The 16,749-nt window shown below is 36.4% G+C and overlaps 2 protein-coding genes across 19 annotated transcripts in view; one reads left to right on the forward strand and one right to left on the reverse strand.

The window, feature by feature from the left end:
• The window catches only part of LOC117205517, a 142,686-nt gene extending 142,144 nt beyond the window's left edge, over nt 1-542 (reverse strand). The window contains exon 1 of one of the 2 annotated variants that reach the window (XM_033443988.1): nt 434-534. The gene's annotated coding sequence lies outside the window, so the exon portion shown is untranslated. Of the gene's footprint in view, nt 1-433 lie in introns of both variants that reach the window. The other variant, XM_033443995.1, reaches the window with a different exon arrangement.
• Nucleotides 1-16,749, forward strand: part of LOC117205436 (tyrosine-protein phosphatase Lar) — a 278,404-nt gene that overhangs the window by 67,503 nt on the left and 194,152 nt on the right. For 10 of the 17 annotated variants that reach the window (XM_033443820.1, XM_033443855.1, XM_033443939.1 and 7 more), the window contains exons 1-3: nt 2,529-2,746; nt 3,593-3,631; nt 15,701-15,896. In XM_033443820.1, coding sequence (XP_033299711.1) covers nt 15,861-15,896 — 36 coding nt within the window. In that variant the 5' untranslated portion in view covers nt 2,529-2,746; nt 3,593-3,631; nt 15,701-15,860. Of the gene's footprint in view, nt 1-1,062; nt 1,149-2,528; nt 2,747-3,592; nt 3,694-15,700; nt 15,897-16,749 lie in introns of those variants that run through there. The other 7 variants (XM_033443844.1, XM_033443835.1, XM_033443933.1 and 4 more) reach the window with 7 other exon arrangements.

A 16,749-nucleotide genomic window follows, 5' to 3' on the forward strand; every position in this document is an offset into this window, starting at 1 on the left:
GTGATTCTATCGACCGCACTGAGCTTAATCACATAAAAATAAAATACTCTTTTCCATATCTTCCTCTTTTTTTATAGAGGTTTTTTCTTTTTTTTTTTTTTTTTTTGATAAAGATATCCTATTTTCAAAACTACGAATGAATTATTACTTACTTACCATACATAAGGAAATATGTCCAGGATATAAAGAAATATATAGTTAATATATTTGAAGTATTATTATGCATTATGGAATATTTTCTATTATTGTCAAATATTTCTATGTATACTACATAATTAAATTGACGTATAAAAATTATCTTAAACTGAATATCTACTATTAGGGTTTCAAATATATTAATACATCATGGCGTGCATTTTTGTCCGTTAAATAAAACTGTGCAACAAGTGAAAATCGCAATGCGCAGACATATTCAAACTTGGATTTGTCTTACCCCTTCTCCCCTGTAGCGTTGTTTCTCGAATATTCTCTGGAATTTTACGGCATCTTCTTAAATTTTGTGACATCCTTCTAATGCCTCGAACTTTCCCTCGCAATTTAATCTGTACAAAAAACAAACAGAACATTAAAATAAATGTATAAAAAGAACAAATTGCAATTAATTATAAAAATGAAACAATGATCCAAATCGTATTGCGTCTTGAATGCTCGTTATAAGAGCTACCGGCAAATGTAACAACCAGAAGGATGATGAAGAAGAAAAAGATAATCAAATAATAGATTATAATAAATTACGAATTAAAACGTACGTGAATTAAGCAGTTAAGTAGTTAACAGCAGCGTGTAGTTGAACGGCGAAGAATAATTATGACCTGCTACGTATTAGAGAAACAGATACGTATCGCGAAGTGACAACACCACTACTAAACGCTCTGAGTTTGACATTACAATGACTCCCCGCGCCGCGGTCGGTCGAACGAATTTCGGTTAACGAGGAGAGGAGGGGGGGGTCCTCTAGCAAATCGAGCGTGTCACGTATCCAAATAAGAATCGTCAATCGTATCTGGAAAGGATATGTTTTCAGTAGTGAGCATGTTATTCTTCAAGTAATACGTTAGATCGAAATACGGAGATGTGCGTGGAAAGATACATGCGTGAACTAATATAATTTTGAACTTATGGAATTGAAACATGAACACCTACGCTAGGTAATTTAGTATGTGTTTATATTATTACAAATACAATTTCTTTTACAATATTTTACAAACTATCTGTCAACTATACATGAAACACTTTTGTGGATATGGAGAAATCTATATTTTCATATAGATGCTTAAAATTCTGGCAAAAAAAGAACTAAATTTAGTTAATGAGCTTATATGTATTAGTAAGTAAATATTATTGTAAATATCAACTTGGTATTCATTAAGTTTTCCTTTTTGAGTTGTACACATAACGATACATACATATATTACTCTTACAAAGAAAGTAAAAAATTGTCTTATTTCAAATTCATTAACATCAACAAATTGATTAAAAGTATACAAGAATACTGTTTATTATTTATTTTAATATAGTTATCAGTATGTATATATATACTGATATTTCTCCTGACCTTTTTCCTCGTTATTCCATGTGTGGCCATTGTAAGATCTATGAATTTTAGTCATGAATTAAGACAAACGTATTGAAAGTTTTTGTATAGAATAAGAATAAATGCATATATGCATAATAAATAAGAAAAACAAATAAGTATGTGCATGTGATATATGTGCATTCGACAAAGAAGGCAATGGAAATTCTTTCTCGATACATACATATATAGGTCTATATACCAAATGATTTTTAATAAAACTGTTAAAGTAAAAGTAGACAGAAATTTATGATTGATGGGTAAAGTTATATGTTGTTATATGTAGAAAAGTGCAACTGTATCATTGAATAATGTTTAGAGCAACGTTTCTCTGATAGTTTTGTCACTGTACTACAAGACGTTAACAATATATGTTAAGAAGACAAATTTATGTGACTAGATAGTTTTAAATTAATAGTCTTTCACATATACTTGTGTCGATTCTAATTCATATCCTGGGTAGCTTCTAGCATTCTAAATAATTTTTGTATCGTCTCGTTCAGATCTTAATACGTTGGCAGGTGCATGGTAATTTAAACGCAGTGCTTTGGAACAATTATATGATTAATAGTTCAGAGATTATTATAAATATGTCATGGTAACATTATGATGTGTCATGTTAATATGATTTAGAAGAACAATGTAATTTGCATCAAATTGAGGATATCAAAATATCATAAATATTTATAGATATTAACCCTTGTAACACTGAAAATGTTATCTGGTTGTATTAAATACTATACATATTATTATTTCATGGCTTCATTCATAATTAATTATTCGTTAGATTATATACCTAACTACAAGATTAATATCTTTTAAACAGAAATTTTTATTTTGCTATATCCATAACTTTTTAACTATGGAAGAAACTATGGAAGAAAAAGTGATATGTGACTATATTTTTTATTTTGTTTCACGTGAATGGATGGTTAGACGGTTTCATAAAATCCCGCGGAATACCAGCTAGTGGGAAGCAAAGCAATATGGCCGCCCAGTACTAAAGCGCTATGCCGACTTTCTTGTCAGTTTCCTAATTATTGCCTTTTTTATATGTTTTACACGAATTTTTTAAATCAGTGCGTAGTAAATAGGTACAGTGTACGTTAGTTTACAATGTGAGGGTGGAAATTAGTTAATATCCATTTGGTCAACGTATATTCGAAACCAGTGGTGAGTGTTTTGCTATTCTGTACATAATCGTTGTTCTGCCTTTCCATGGTCGCTCTCTAAACAAGAGGGGTAATCATTTTGTTTACATCGTGTATCGAATTGTTTCCGCGAATCGTTATTAAATTGTGATACTTCACCACATATGATTATAGTTGAGGTATAATAATACGAATTACATGAAACGTGTGTAAGCAAGCATGCATCGCATGACAGTTAAGCGCGTCAGGACATATAACCTCTTGTATCTTACAATGCTTCCATTTGTGTCGTCGCAATTATTTGTCGTTTATTTCTGCGTTATCATTTTTCTTAACGCGTCTTGTAAGCGTTTTTCTGTATTATATTGTATTTGTTATTTATCATTCAGAAATGATACTCCGTGTCTAGAGAACGTTCTGTTTTTCTTCGTCCTACGAATGCTCTGAAAGAAAAGTATCGATTTTGTAATGTTCCTAAATAGTCGTCTTTAGTACTAAATGTGTTAATAATTACGATGTATTTAGCTAATGTTATAACATTCGTAAATAGGGTTCATATTAGTAGATTTCCATTTCACGTTGTTCATTTTATTATTTCGCGTTACATTCATTTTCCTTTGACAACTATATATTCGAATCGTGAACGCAAAGTTAAATCTTTTTTGCTTTTAATATTTGCTTATGTATTCACCTTTAAACATTTTTATATACTATACGTTATATAATATATCGTTTTGCGTCGTGTTTATACGAATAGAAAATAAAAGACATCGGAAATAGAATTAATTTCTCTAGATGTACGATAGTTTAAGTTTTTCAAATCTTAGTAATTGTTCTTACTAAATTAATTATTTTTGTTTATTTTCAGAATAAGGGGAAATAGGACCAGTATTGAGAAAGTACACAGGTGCGTATCAACAGAGCCATCCCAGGAGAGAATGCTCCAAAACATTCAAACTGCAAATAAATGTATGATTAATTTTTTTTTTTCATCATCCATTTATTACTCACATATTCAGTAACATGCACTTTTATGAAACGCGAACGCATTAGTTTTGTAAAAAAATACACGCAAGTATCGCGCGTATTGTTCTAATTTTTCGTCGGGTGATTTCTGATAAATCGACCACATAAATATTTCTATAAATCAGAATATTGGATAAGGATCATTTTGCAAATGAAATATTACGTCATAAGATTTATAAATTTACTTAGGTCGAGCAGTGCCATAAATCGTTATTAATTGGCGTTATTGATAAGTTTTATTGTTGATATAAAATATTTTAATTGTATGATAAAGCATCAATAGTTTATTCTATTCGTGGAACTGGTTAATCTCAGTTATCGACGTTTCCGTGTACGTTACTGGATAATACGATAATTTTTATTACCACTAAAGTGTCATACGACTAATACCACACTGTAAAATCTCGACAATTAAAAGTTGCTTCCTTCTTATATAAAATAAAATCATTGTGCCATCGTTGTAGGATACCTAATCTGTATTACTTGGTAATTAATTAGTACTTTTGGATTGTTAAAGTATCGAGATTTTACAAAACAGATCTTTTATTTCTTTTTACGTGTTAATTCTTATTTCTATCTTACTAACCGTATGTTTGTACCTTCTTTTTTGCACTTAATTTATACATAATTAAGAAGGCAGTTTTTATGTATATTACTTTAATAATTCGATTAGAGTGTGTACAATACTTACAAACTATTGGCCTATTTTTTGTATCGTCATATTGAAACCGTTAGTTTTTCACTTGTTTGAACACATTTTTATACTCGTTTGTTTTTGAATTCAATTTTCTGCATCAACTGCAATTCAGTGTTCATTCATCAATCATAAACATATTTTAAAGTTATTGATAAGTATGTATTCCTTTCTTCGTACCTTTATTTGTACAAATTGTGATCCCTTCGTTCTCGAGCTATGCGATTTCCTTCTTATACATATCAATTTAATCTAATACTCTTTTGCTTTGGGCTCCCATAACTAAATAACTAATTGTTATTTACAATACAGCAGTCCGATGGTATTTTCTATTAGCCTGGTATAAGGAAAATATTAGAAAACAATATTTTACGAAAGGAACGTAAGTAACGTACTTAGTTTGAGTTTCAGCAGATGAGAGATAAATCTAAAAAAAAGTGAAGAAGTAGTATTTTAAGTTTCAATATATTTGGAAATATGATAAAATATGAAATCGAAATATATTTCTTCGTTTTCTAACGATTGTTTTATTACCGCTTTATTATTATATATTGTAAAGTGCAAGAAACGAAGGTAAGTCTGTACCGACGTCTCACCACTTGCGTTACCGGCGAGAGATTCCGTTACCGACTGTGTAATAACCCGTTGCGGGTGCTGATCAAATGCTGTTTTATCAACTGAAAATTTACCTTTAATAGAAAATTTGCTGTTTAATCCTCGGTTGAACAATACGATATGAATATTTTCCAACGCTAGTTATACAGTGTATTTTTATATCTTTTGTTGTACTTGGTGTCCTCATTTTTGGATGGGATTAGGGCAAATAACCATAGTATATAATATCAGTTTAAGAAGGAAGACATTTAATAATTAGAACCATAAAATATAAGCAAGAAGTATTGTATGGAACGACCAAAAATGACAACGAATTAAGACCATTATTTTGACAATCGATTATAGCTTTTAGTTGTATATGGAGTTTGATTAAAGTCAACGCATGTACGGTTTCTGAGTAAAGGAATTGGTATTTCTCTTCGTAGCAGCAGAGTAAAGTGGAAGATTCGGAATAAAAATTAAGCATTGTAACTGGAGCTTGAATCACGTTGACTTATACAGCATACTTCCGATCGCACATACTCTCACATTATTTCTAGTAGCTTAATCCATTATAACCCATTTTATCGTTTCTTTCAATTTTATATTTTTTACGTGTTATTTTTAAATTGAGGATAATAGTTCCGTCAGTTTGTTCCATTTACGTGTTTGCTTTTATGCGAATGTCATATAAACCATATGAATTTCGTCAATGATATAAAAAGTTTTGCAAAAATTTGTGGTTTCCAGTGTTATGTTTCATCACACAGATATAAAATCAATACATGGTTTTTATTTAAACGAAGAATATCCTTTGCAAGTTTTGTAAATGTTCTTAATAGAAAAGTACTTGTTTTATTCCTGCAAGTTTATGTTCTTTTTGCTGTTGGAATTCAACTGTGATGTAGTAACGTTGTACCAGTAGAGTAGAACAAAATAAGAACAGTACAGAATGGAAAGTAACTGACCGCACACAAGCGAGCTTTTTTATTATCTCTTCCTTTTTTGTAGAGACCCCATTCGTTCATTAGACTCGAGCCGCTCGACGTTCACTGACCTAAGCTACACACTTCTAGCTTCCTCCAAGTATCTTCTGTAGTCTTTAGTGTGTCGTTTGTTTCTTGTATAATGATATTTAATATTTCACAACGAATCACGTTGCATTTTGTTTCATGAAGTGTTTTCTGTTTTCAGTCTTCTTTCTTCCTTTTCTTTATAAGCTGAAAGCGTATTAAAACCATCGTGTAGAGAGAGTTAACTGAAAAACTTTGAAATTTAGGGCAAATTATAAAAGTCAATACACGATTATGAAAATAACGCCGTTCTACGCGACTTTCGGCTTACCGAAAAAAAGAAGAGAATTTGTTACTTGCGAGATAAGGTTTGCTAAGTAAGTAACAATGGAGGGTGGAGAAGCACGAAGGAAAATATGCATAGAATGATCCAAAGATTTGCGAGAGTGTAGAAATAGGAGCGTATAGGTTGTAGTGATTTAATGATTTTAATGACTCTGCGATTACGTCGGCAACAGTCACGGCGGGTTAACAGGCGATAAATAAAATGTAGACACGAGTAGTGGCAACATGCGACGGTATGTTTCTTTCTGCCATAATTTCAATTTTCCTTTTCTTCTTTTTCTATCAACCGTCAGAATGCCGTATCTTTATGTTCAAACGATTACACAGATATGCTCCGTCTTTTTACGGTATTTAACCGTGTATCTTTTATATTGTAGATAGTATAAGTATAACACGTAATAATCAAATAAACGTGCGTAGAAGATGGAAATTTAAAGTAGGAGAATTGGGATAGGCAATGAAAAGAGCGCGTTTATGCTCTTAGATTCTTTAGGAAAACGTTAAAAGATTCGAAGCACATATAGTCGCGAATTGCGGTAAAACCTGAACCGAGACATCGTGTAACCAGTGCCCGAGGCTGATGCTTCAGTACTGGCTGGGGGTCTCTTGGTTTGTCAAGTAATCCCACTCTTACCTTTTCTAGCCCCATCGTTTTCACCCGCTTTTGCCTCTCATCTTTCTTTCTTTTAAGAGCTTCCCGAGTCTCTGATATTTCTTGTTTTACTCTCATTACCTTTTTCTTCGTCGCCCATCGTAACTCTTTGTTACTGATTTGCGTGCTAATTAATTAAGAACTCTTCCAAGAAAGAGTGATTTCGAGGTGGCAAGAGAAAATATTCCTTCGAAGTTTGTTCATTTTTCACGATTTTCGACAGCGTAGCATGTCCCTAGATCGCGTCTATGTGCTTTTAAATATTAGAACGTTCTTCCTTTTTCTTCATTTGCCTTTCCAATTACTTTTCTTCTCGTTTATTTTATCATATTCTTTTCCTACTACGATTAATCATTTAATAGCAAAAAGGTATATACCGATATTTTTGAATGTTTCATTATTGCGTAAATTTAACACGAAGGCGGCACGTTCGCATTGGATATCTGATAGAATAATCGATGGACGAGAAACAGGCGAATTTAGAGCGATACGCAAAGAGAATTTCGTAAAGGAATATATTGGTAAACGAATGTATGTATAATAGAAGGTTCGACGATCAAGTTGTTGAAACGTAACATTTTTGGAATTATTCCGCGGAAGTAACGGTGTACAAAAATCATGGTCGAAAACAGTGGCACCAACGTACGTGCTCTATCGTATTGTAACGCGCGAAATATATCCAGTTTACGTGAAACGTTGTACGGCGATATTCGCGATACAAGGTAAACTACACGTACTACTAATGGCTACTAACATATCACGCGCTGTACTTCCCTTGAATTGTATTTTAATGTCGGCTGAAAATCGTCAAATTCGTTGAAAGTACGAATTTAATAATATTTAGGTGTATCGTGGTGAGATGCTTGAACAGAATAAAATTTCAATGAAGTCGAGACACGGTTAAGCGCAAGTCGATTTTAGATGATTTTGAATCGTCGAGCGATCGATTACTCCGAACATTGCCAGTACTGTCCAGTGAGCGAACAATGGACATTACCTCTGATTAGGACATGCAACTGACACCGCGTACGTAACCTACTCTGTATTCGTGGAGGGCACAGAAGGTAGTACGTTCATGGTGATCCAAGGACCTGGTTCCATAATAGTATTAGCGGAACGGCAGTGCTCACGGTAGAACGCCTAGGAACCATGCAATCATTGGCACGCGAGAGTGCGTCCTGTTATTGCTAGTGATAAGGACTACAATCGAGGCACCAACCGACTACTGACCGGCTGGTTTCCAACCTTAAATCGCTCGAATAGACCTGCTTTGTGCTCGATGATGGAAGAACGTTTTCTGCGAGTATTATGTTTGCGTCATGATAGGAAACAACAACAGGAACGATTATGTTGAGCGCGTAGTTACATGAGAAACGAAGTTGGTTAGACTGACCGGAATTTACTTACCGTGGCAAATTGATAATACCCGAGTGCAGTAGCACGTACGTAGCGAGGCTGCTGAAACACGTACGCGCGAAGTTGATGTGATTTAGTCAGAGGAGCTATGGCCAATGGATTTCATTTTCCCAAGTCGGTACCTTCTCCTATGTTTCTACGTTTCGAATAATATCGCCGTTCTGCTTTTAGTTTGAACGTAATAAAAGCAATTTCTGCGGTGTGAAATAGCGCGGAAGTCGAGGGATTTCTACTCGTTTCTCTCTCGGACGATTTTTCGTCGTCGTTGGACCGATGGGAATGTTGCTCGATCGATTGATAATCGTCGATAATCGGTCGCTCGTGTCGTTCCGGGTATCATCGGGCTGCACACACGCGTTCACATATATACTTATTTATGATCATGGAGACGTATGTATTCCAGACGGGTAAAAGGCGGGGTGGTAAATTTCAAGGCACACCCCTGAAACGTACCCAGTACACGTATGAAAGTGCAATAAAGAAAAGTGGCGTTCGTGCTCGGCTGAAACGCGCCGCCGTATACTCTTTCTCGACAATTTATTTTCGATCAGGGTGGCCATTGCTGATTAGCGCGACAATGCCAGCTTTGTTCAACGATTAACGACGTTTTATCCAATTCCTCCCATTCCGTGTACCCTCCTTGTTCCGATAATCGTACATTCGAATCCGGATAAGATTTAAAGGGCCATTTCCTCCGACTTACGAGACGGATCAACCGTATGCAACTCTTTTCATTAAATCTTAAGCACGAACTTTCACGGGCAAGAAATTCTGCCCTCTTATTATGCTATTATTTACGATAGCTTTCCATAAGAAAAATTGTCGCGGATGTCGGTTCGCTTCTTTCGTCGTAGTATTTTCTTCGAATCAAATATTCCACGTATTTGCGATATAAGAGATAGATAGATCGAAATAGAAAATCTATCGATCCATTCCGAAGCTTTTCTCCTTTCAACACTCTGATTAAGGCGGGATCGCTGAATATTTTCAGCTTTTATTCTGCTAGGATTCTGTTAGTACGAAACCCTGGATGTTTCGTAGCATAAGATGTTATGCGTGGTTTTTTCGTTCGATAATAAAACCGCCCGTTAGGGATATCTTTATCCCGAGAGGAAGTACATACTTTGTGCTCTTTACTCTAGCTCGGAAGAACGGAATTCTTCGGAGAGGTTTCTTCCTTCTACCGTTCTTAGGAGTATCACGGAAACCTACTACAGACTTGGTTCACGAGGTGTCCTACATTAAAGATGGTGTTGAGTTGTTTGCTCCACTTTTGGCTCTCACGTCCTTTTCCTCCTTTTCTTCGCCGACATTTTTCCTTGTATATCATTGCGCTCTGAAAATATTTTTCTCGATGTAGCTAAGTACATATTACCGTCTTCTTTATCCTAATGTCAAATATTTCCCAATTATAGCACTTTAAATATCGTTTCTTTAATGCTTCGTAATTATTTCTTTCACAGTTTATAATTACATACTCGTGAAGGAAGAAAAATGACTACGTTATTTCTTGGAAATATTAATTAGACTTGGGAAAAAGGAAGAAACGAAAGAGAAATGGAGTAATGTTCGGAAGCGTTGATTGGCGACTAATCGTAAAACAGGTCGGGAAAGCTCGGAGAAGCTCGGAAAATTGTGCTAAACTCATAGTCGGTAGCACGGCCGTTAGAGATGGGGAAGGATTAAAGGCTCTTCTTTCGAATTTCACGTCAGTCAGCTGTACGCCGAGATAATCCGGAGCGGTGTGTATTCGCGAGGCGCGTATAAAATAAAGATCCGTCGCTGTCGAGCTCTTTTCTCGTTTCCCGCTTAATAACGCTTAATAAACGGCAACCGATGTCACGCGAGACGTGCGCGCTTTCCTCTTTTCTCTTTCACCCGCTTCTGTTCCTTGCTTCCCCACTTTTATACGAGCAATGAAACGGATTAAGCTCTTTACGCTTGTGCCTGTGGCACGTGCGACAAGGGGAAAGACCGAACAAGGAAAGAAAGAGTGACAGAGTTCGCGAGTCGCGAATGTTTCCAACCCCTCTCGTAATTCAAGTTAGATTTTCTACATCGAAGGCTGCAATTTTGACATAAATGTTTCGTGATTTCGAAATAAATAAAGGAAAGAAAGAGAGAGAGAGAGAGAGAGAGAGAGAGAGAGAGAGATTTCATAGGTTAAACACGGCTGGAAAATTGATTCTCTTGTTCGCGCAAACCGTATCGCGTTAATTACTTTAATTAATTGTGATCATACTGCTAGAGTAAGAAGGTAACGAAATTGATTCACGCGCAACTATCTCTCGCAACTTTCGACTTGGTAAGTTCTCGGGCGAGAAGTTCTTCTTTTAGTTCCGTCCGAGAAGCAGCAGCAGCAGCAGCCGCCATTTATTCGAGTAGACTTTCTTCGACGATTAATTAACGTCGCGAGTAAGAAATAGACCAGGGATGCTAAACAGGGACAGTTTCATTATTATAAAGGAATTATGCTTTAGCAATTGGCTTTTGCTTCGATAATCGATTTTCTGAATGCGAGCCACGCGTTTGGAAGTATATTCGGAGTAAATTCTGGAAACTACATAAAACTTTTGTTTCGCGTTTTTAATCTAAAGTCTCTACTTTGCGCAGTCGCTTCTGTTATCGGTTCGTTGTTGGAATGAATGGTTTATCGATTAATTTGCTCTTCTCGCACGTTGTACGTGAAAGCAAGTAATTTGCTTCTACGGCGATGTAATTATCGTTTATTTTGAGAGGCTTACTTCAATACTCCGGGGAAATATTCCTCGTTAAATTTATTTGGTGTATAACCTTTCAAGGTAGGAAGATATTTGACAACAAACCAAAGTACCAGGTGTTTCGCGCACGACTAAACCACAAGCCGTCAGTACGACCAATTAAACGAGGCTCTAATAATTTAACCACATGTCGTTGCCCTGCCCAGATTTAGCCGTGATAACGCTATAGCATTCGACCTCTTCTATGCAATCAACTCGGTGGCCACAGTGAGGGTGTCCGGTTGGTTGCCATTGGCCACCGATCCCAAGGGACATTTTATGCTAACGTTATGGCATACTAATAATAACTTGCTGTCACATTTTAGGAATCTTAATAATCAAACGTGCTGGCTGACTCACGCGAAATTAGCGAACACGTAACACATTTTCGGACGCATAAAGTCGTGTCAAGATAAAAGTATAATTATTTGATAGAAGCGAAAGTATAATTACTTCGTAATATAGTTACCCTAGTATAGTTGTGTAACACTTACTTTCACCCTAATAGTCTATATATAGTTTCTTTTTTTGTCTTTGGATTTTGGTTTAGAATATCTCATTTGCTGGTTTTAGCCGGGACAACGAATTTCTATAGAAAAGATTTGAGCAATAAAATTGACGATCTTCTTTAAACGCATCGAAGGATTAATCAATTTGGTTTGCTTGACGAACAGTAAGACCTATGAATACTCTGTCGACATTGCCAAGCTTAGCGATAGTCCTTCAATAAGCGTCCATTCGATTAATCAGTGTCTCCTCGGGTCGATAGTACAGAATTGAGGAGATTAAAGTGATCCTCAAAATCGATGGTATTCTGCATAATACCGTAGACAAGATATAGCGTAGATCTAATTGCATTTTTGTGTCGCAGGATTTCGAGATTTTCACGGCCATTTATTGGCTTTGCATTGTCTCGTAGCTTTCATCGTTAACGTATTTGAAAATAATTTGAAAATAAATCGTCCGTTAACATTCTTTCACATTACAGCGTTGTGTGTTATTTTCATCGCGGTCTGAAGTATCTTTAGAAATACGTGATAATTTTCACGTGTACAATGCATGAAATTACTTAAAATTATGACCAAATAAATCAGTGTTTTATTATAAATGCATATTCATGTAAATGTTACAGAAGCTTTTATAGATTTCCAGTCTAGAAGTAAATTCGGGTACTTGAAACGTGCATTAGAGAAGTTTTTGATTTAGTACGTAGTTCTTAGCTTGGTATTGCTTTCCAAAGAGTAATTTTTAGAAAATAATACCAATTTCCAAGACCCACCACGAGGAGGTGACTACGTTCGGGTCTCGTTTATAATTTAAATTTTTTCTAGGAATAGAATGCAGTAAGACAAAATAAATCGCTTACTTAACGTTTAATAGCTATTAGATTTCTTATTTACGTCTCTAAGTTGATTCGATTAAATTCACGGTAAATGCGGAAGGGTTGATGTATAATTTTAGTAAATAATAATTGGCAAATTTATCGCGAGTGTGTCCAATCCTGTTTGTTATAACGTTTCGTTGGATTAATTGTAAGGAAAATACATTTAGCGTAATACGGTCGAAATGTTAGTTAATTCGTTATTTTCATTTGCGTTCGTGGCTACTTTTTCGCTTATTTCTTTCGCGTTTCTATGGATATTCTGTTTCAGACATACGTTTCATTGGTGTGCACACTCAAAGAGCAGAGTGTTATTCTAGTAACGAGTACATACATTCTTTTCTCTTGGTTTATGCGATAGCGACGCGTACGAAAACTATTTTATGGCATCCTAGCTGGATTCTTGTAGAATTCTGTAACTGTACATTTTCATACAGCGCCCGTCTCTTTTCCTCCTTTTTTCCCCCCATCTTTTTCCCTTTGCTCAAACGAATACCTACATCTGGTTGGAGTTTGGTAGGGTCCTGGTGCGGCTTTATATTTTGCTCTCTTCACGCGTGACGTCATCACCGGAATACGTGAGTCGCTTTACGAATGGCAGGACAACACGTAAAACCGTGGAAGCCGTGGAAACCGTGGCATCAACGAGCGTAACGAGAACTACCCTACTAAGCCACGAAGGGATTTCATTCCGAAAGGAAACGTCTAAGGGGAGATTTACCCAGTTACGAATAAATTTTTCGAGCCGACGGAAACCGGCATTTACTCTTTGCATTGACTTCGGGGAAATTCAATCTGGTATCGGTGAATTAATGTTATAAGAAGAAAAAGACAAGAGGAAGATACTATCCTAAAGAAAGAACGCTGTGTTCGCGACGATGGTTAGAGAACGATGATGAAACTCGTACAAGAGCTCGTTGAGAAATAAGGTAGATCGTATCTCTTTCCCCTGCTACAGGATCAATCGAAGGTACGTGCTTAAAGCCGTGGGTTAGCTTGTATGGAAGTTGACGAACGAAGATAGAGGCGGGAAAACTTAAGAAAATGAATGGGTTTTAATATCGCGAGCTTTGCGAAACTAGGAAGTTGTAGTTGGACAGAAAATGCAGACTCGCTAAGCTTTACAGATTGTGGGTTCAAGACTCGGTCGAGTAAATCATGGCATCCTATGTCCGTCAGTTCGTACTTTAAGACATGCTAGGACGCAGCTGCCTCGTTACTCTGCCGGATCGTCCCGAGGGATTAGCGATACTTCAATAAACTCTACTACGCTCACCGCCATCGCTCCGACCAGTAGTCTATGGCGTGTGTGCATAAGCAGAGAGGAGATGGTGTTTTTTTTTCTAGTCCCTTTCACGGCGGTCGTACGATTTCGCCCGATGTAGAGTATTTTAAATAGAATGTGTTTTAGAACAAAGAATACGCTCTCGTTTGCTTGTTTATGTGTTTGCGACTGAACCAAACTTACGTTTTTCCTTGAAAATATTCGACGAAATATTCGAAGGACTTGAGAATTGTCTGTTCGTGCCCTTTGCCTGCAGACAAGAAAAAGCGTCGAAAGAAGAAGAGTCAAGTCTCGTGCTAAGTAGTGAAGATCGTGCATTCTACAAACGAAACTAATATTCAGCGTGCTAGGTTGATAAAAAAGGCTGTATAGGAGAGAAAGAGAAAGAAGAAAGAAAGAGTGCAATTGGAAGACAATACCGAGCAGTTTCCGGAAAATCTTGAATAACTGCAGTTTCCTGTGCCGTAGGTTTATTGCATTGTTTTATTACTCAAACTCTCTATAGGTAAAAAGAGTCGGAATATTTGAAGGATCTTCGATCCTTGCTTTTTTTCTTCGTTACTTGAGTAGTCTACTGTAGTTCCACCTAATTTATGGTTTTAAAGTTAACTCGCTCTAAACTTACTCTGGTTAATGGTTTGTCTTTTCTGCTCGATCCTTTCATCTAGCAATTTTTCTTCCATATTTCGTTATGAGAGTAGCAAAGGAAATAAAACTAGTTTCATCGTTATCGTACTCTCTTACATAGTCGTTGTGTGTAATATCGTAAATTTATGTATTATGTATACGTGGGCACACTTACAGAATGAAATTTTGACTATTATTTCGTCGAAATTCAAAGACCTCTGTCTTTTTCTAATCAAGGTCCGCTTGTTTGTAAGAATCGAAGCTTTCTATACATCTGTCTCTATTTGTTCACCTTGCACGATGTTTCCCGCTTTTCTTGTCTCTGGGGATCTACGTGGATTTAGTATGATTGACGGCGAGGATTAACCAAATTAACGTACACCACAGATTATTAAATTCTCCGAAGGTTTGGGAAATGTAGGAAAAAGCAAGATGGAGTCTCGCAGTTGGATGAAGTTTTTGGAAGTGTAAGAGTATAATAGAGGATCGTGCGTGTAACGATCAACGTAGTCGATCGTTTCTTTCGCAAAACTATCGCGAACGTTAATCGCGTGTTTTTCGTGAAAAGTTGTATCGATATTTCCTGTTATTTTGCAAAGAATAACTTAATAGCAACGTGTGCTGTACTCTCTTTTTAACTGCGAAATTAGGATTCTGGGAATTTGGAAACAGAGAGCAGATAGTTGCTCAAAGCCAGGTAGATGTTTGACCTGCAGGCAGGTACGATCAACAGAACCCGCAGTTTACATAGGTGTGTAACATTAGCCGACTCTGAGTAAATATGCATGCTTGCAGCACACCTGATTGAGTTACTCTATAAAGTCTAGATACTCGCATGACGTGTGTCAGTGTAGACGAAACTCTAAAGACTGAACATTGATTGTTCTCTATCTGGAAATTAAATCATGGTTACCGACGATTTCTTACTAACATTCGTCGTCGTTAATACTAACGATCTATCGATAGAACGATCAATGCATGTATATCGCCGTTGATTCATTTTCCTCTCACAAAACGTCAAACAACCACCTTTGAATTTAGACGTTTCGTTCGTTTCGTATTCCTCTTGTACGTTTCAACTCAACGAAAGCAACGGCATTTGACGTTGAATTGTTACGTACGCTTGGTAAACACAAGGTCGTTATCAACACTGAGAGCTAAGTCTCGTTAACCATTCCTAACAGGCGAATACGAAGCATCCTAGCATTGGATTTGATGCCTTGTTCGAGAATCTCTATTACCTACGTGATGTCTGGAGACATTTGCTAACCCGTGCGATACACAGTCAGATAACACGCGAACGAGAGGTTCGCTCGAAGGAATGGCGGAAGGACGTCGGGGGCAATGCTACCAAATGTTTCACAATGTACGCCGACCCATGTATGTACCAATTTAGTACGCACATACACGTTTATCTGCTTCTCTCGTTCGCGTCTTCTACTGCTACATTATTTATGATTAGACGTTTCTCATTATCGTCGTACTATTTCGGTGAATATGTCTCTCTCTCTCTCTCTTTCTTCCTTGTTTTATCTGCTAAAGAACGCAATACCCGAATGCGAGATCGAATAACTCTATTAAAAATCGTTAATAGCTTAACGAAAATTTCTACTGCGAGGCGATCTGTATGTAGTCTACATATATGTTCGTTAATGAATCGACGAATTCCATTTTTAACACAGAGGAATTTTATAAAAGATTCAAATCCATTTAAATTTCGTATTACACGTTTCGGTAATCTTGTGCTATAATTTTACAACGCAGTACTTTATAATGTAATATTTTACAACGTTTGATTCTTTTTTCCACTCTGTCCAGTACGAATTATTTCTTGTTAGTTTCTTTGTACACTATGTAGTAAAATATTTTATTATATATCGGAACTGGGATGCGATATCTTTCAATGATTGAAACGTAAGTTGCAAATACGAGGGGAACGTAGGATTACAGGATCACATAATACGCTAAGAGTTTATTAGGCGCCCTGCTGCGATCTTTATTAGTCTTCTCTATTTCCTTCATAAACGGAGCTGTGCGTGCACCGATATTTGAATTTGTGCACCATACGTATAGCTAGACAGGAACCCGCAGCGTACATCAAAGTTCAGACACCTAAAGCGTGTTCATTTCTCACTATGGAAGTTTGCGTCCGTGACAAGAAGAGCCATGGGTTCATTGTTAATCGCGCGAATATGAGCCGAAGGATTTTGTTTCGAGCGTTCAAATATGTAGA

Source organism: Bombus bifarius, unplaced genomic scaffold (assembly GCF_011952205.1).
Source record: "Bombus bifarius isolate JDL3187 unplaced genomic scaffold, Bbif_JDL3187 scf7180000007966, whole genome shotgun sequence".
Classification (NCBI taxonomy): domain Eukaryota; kingdom Metazoa; phylum Arthropoda; class Insecta; order Hymenoptera; family Apidae; genus Bombus; species Bombus bifarius.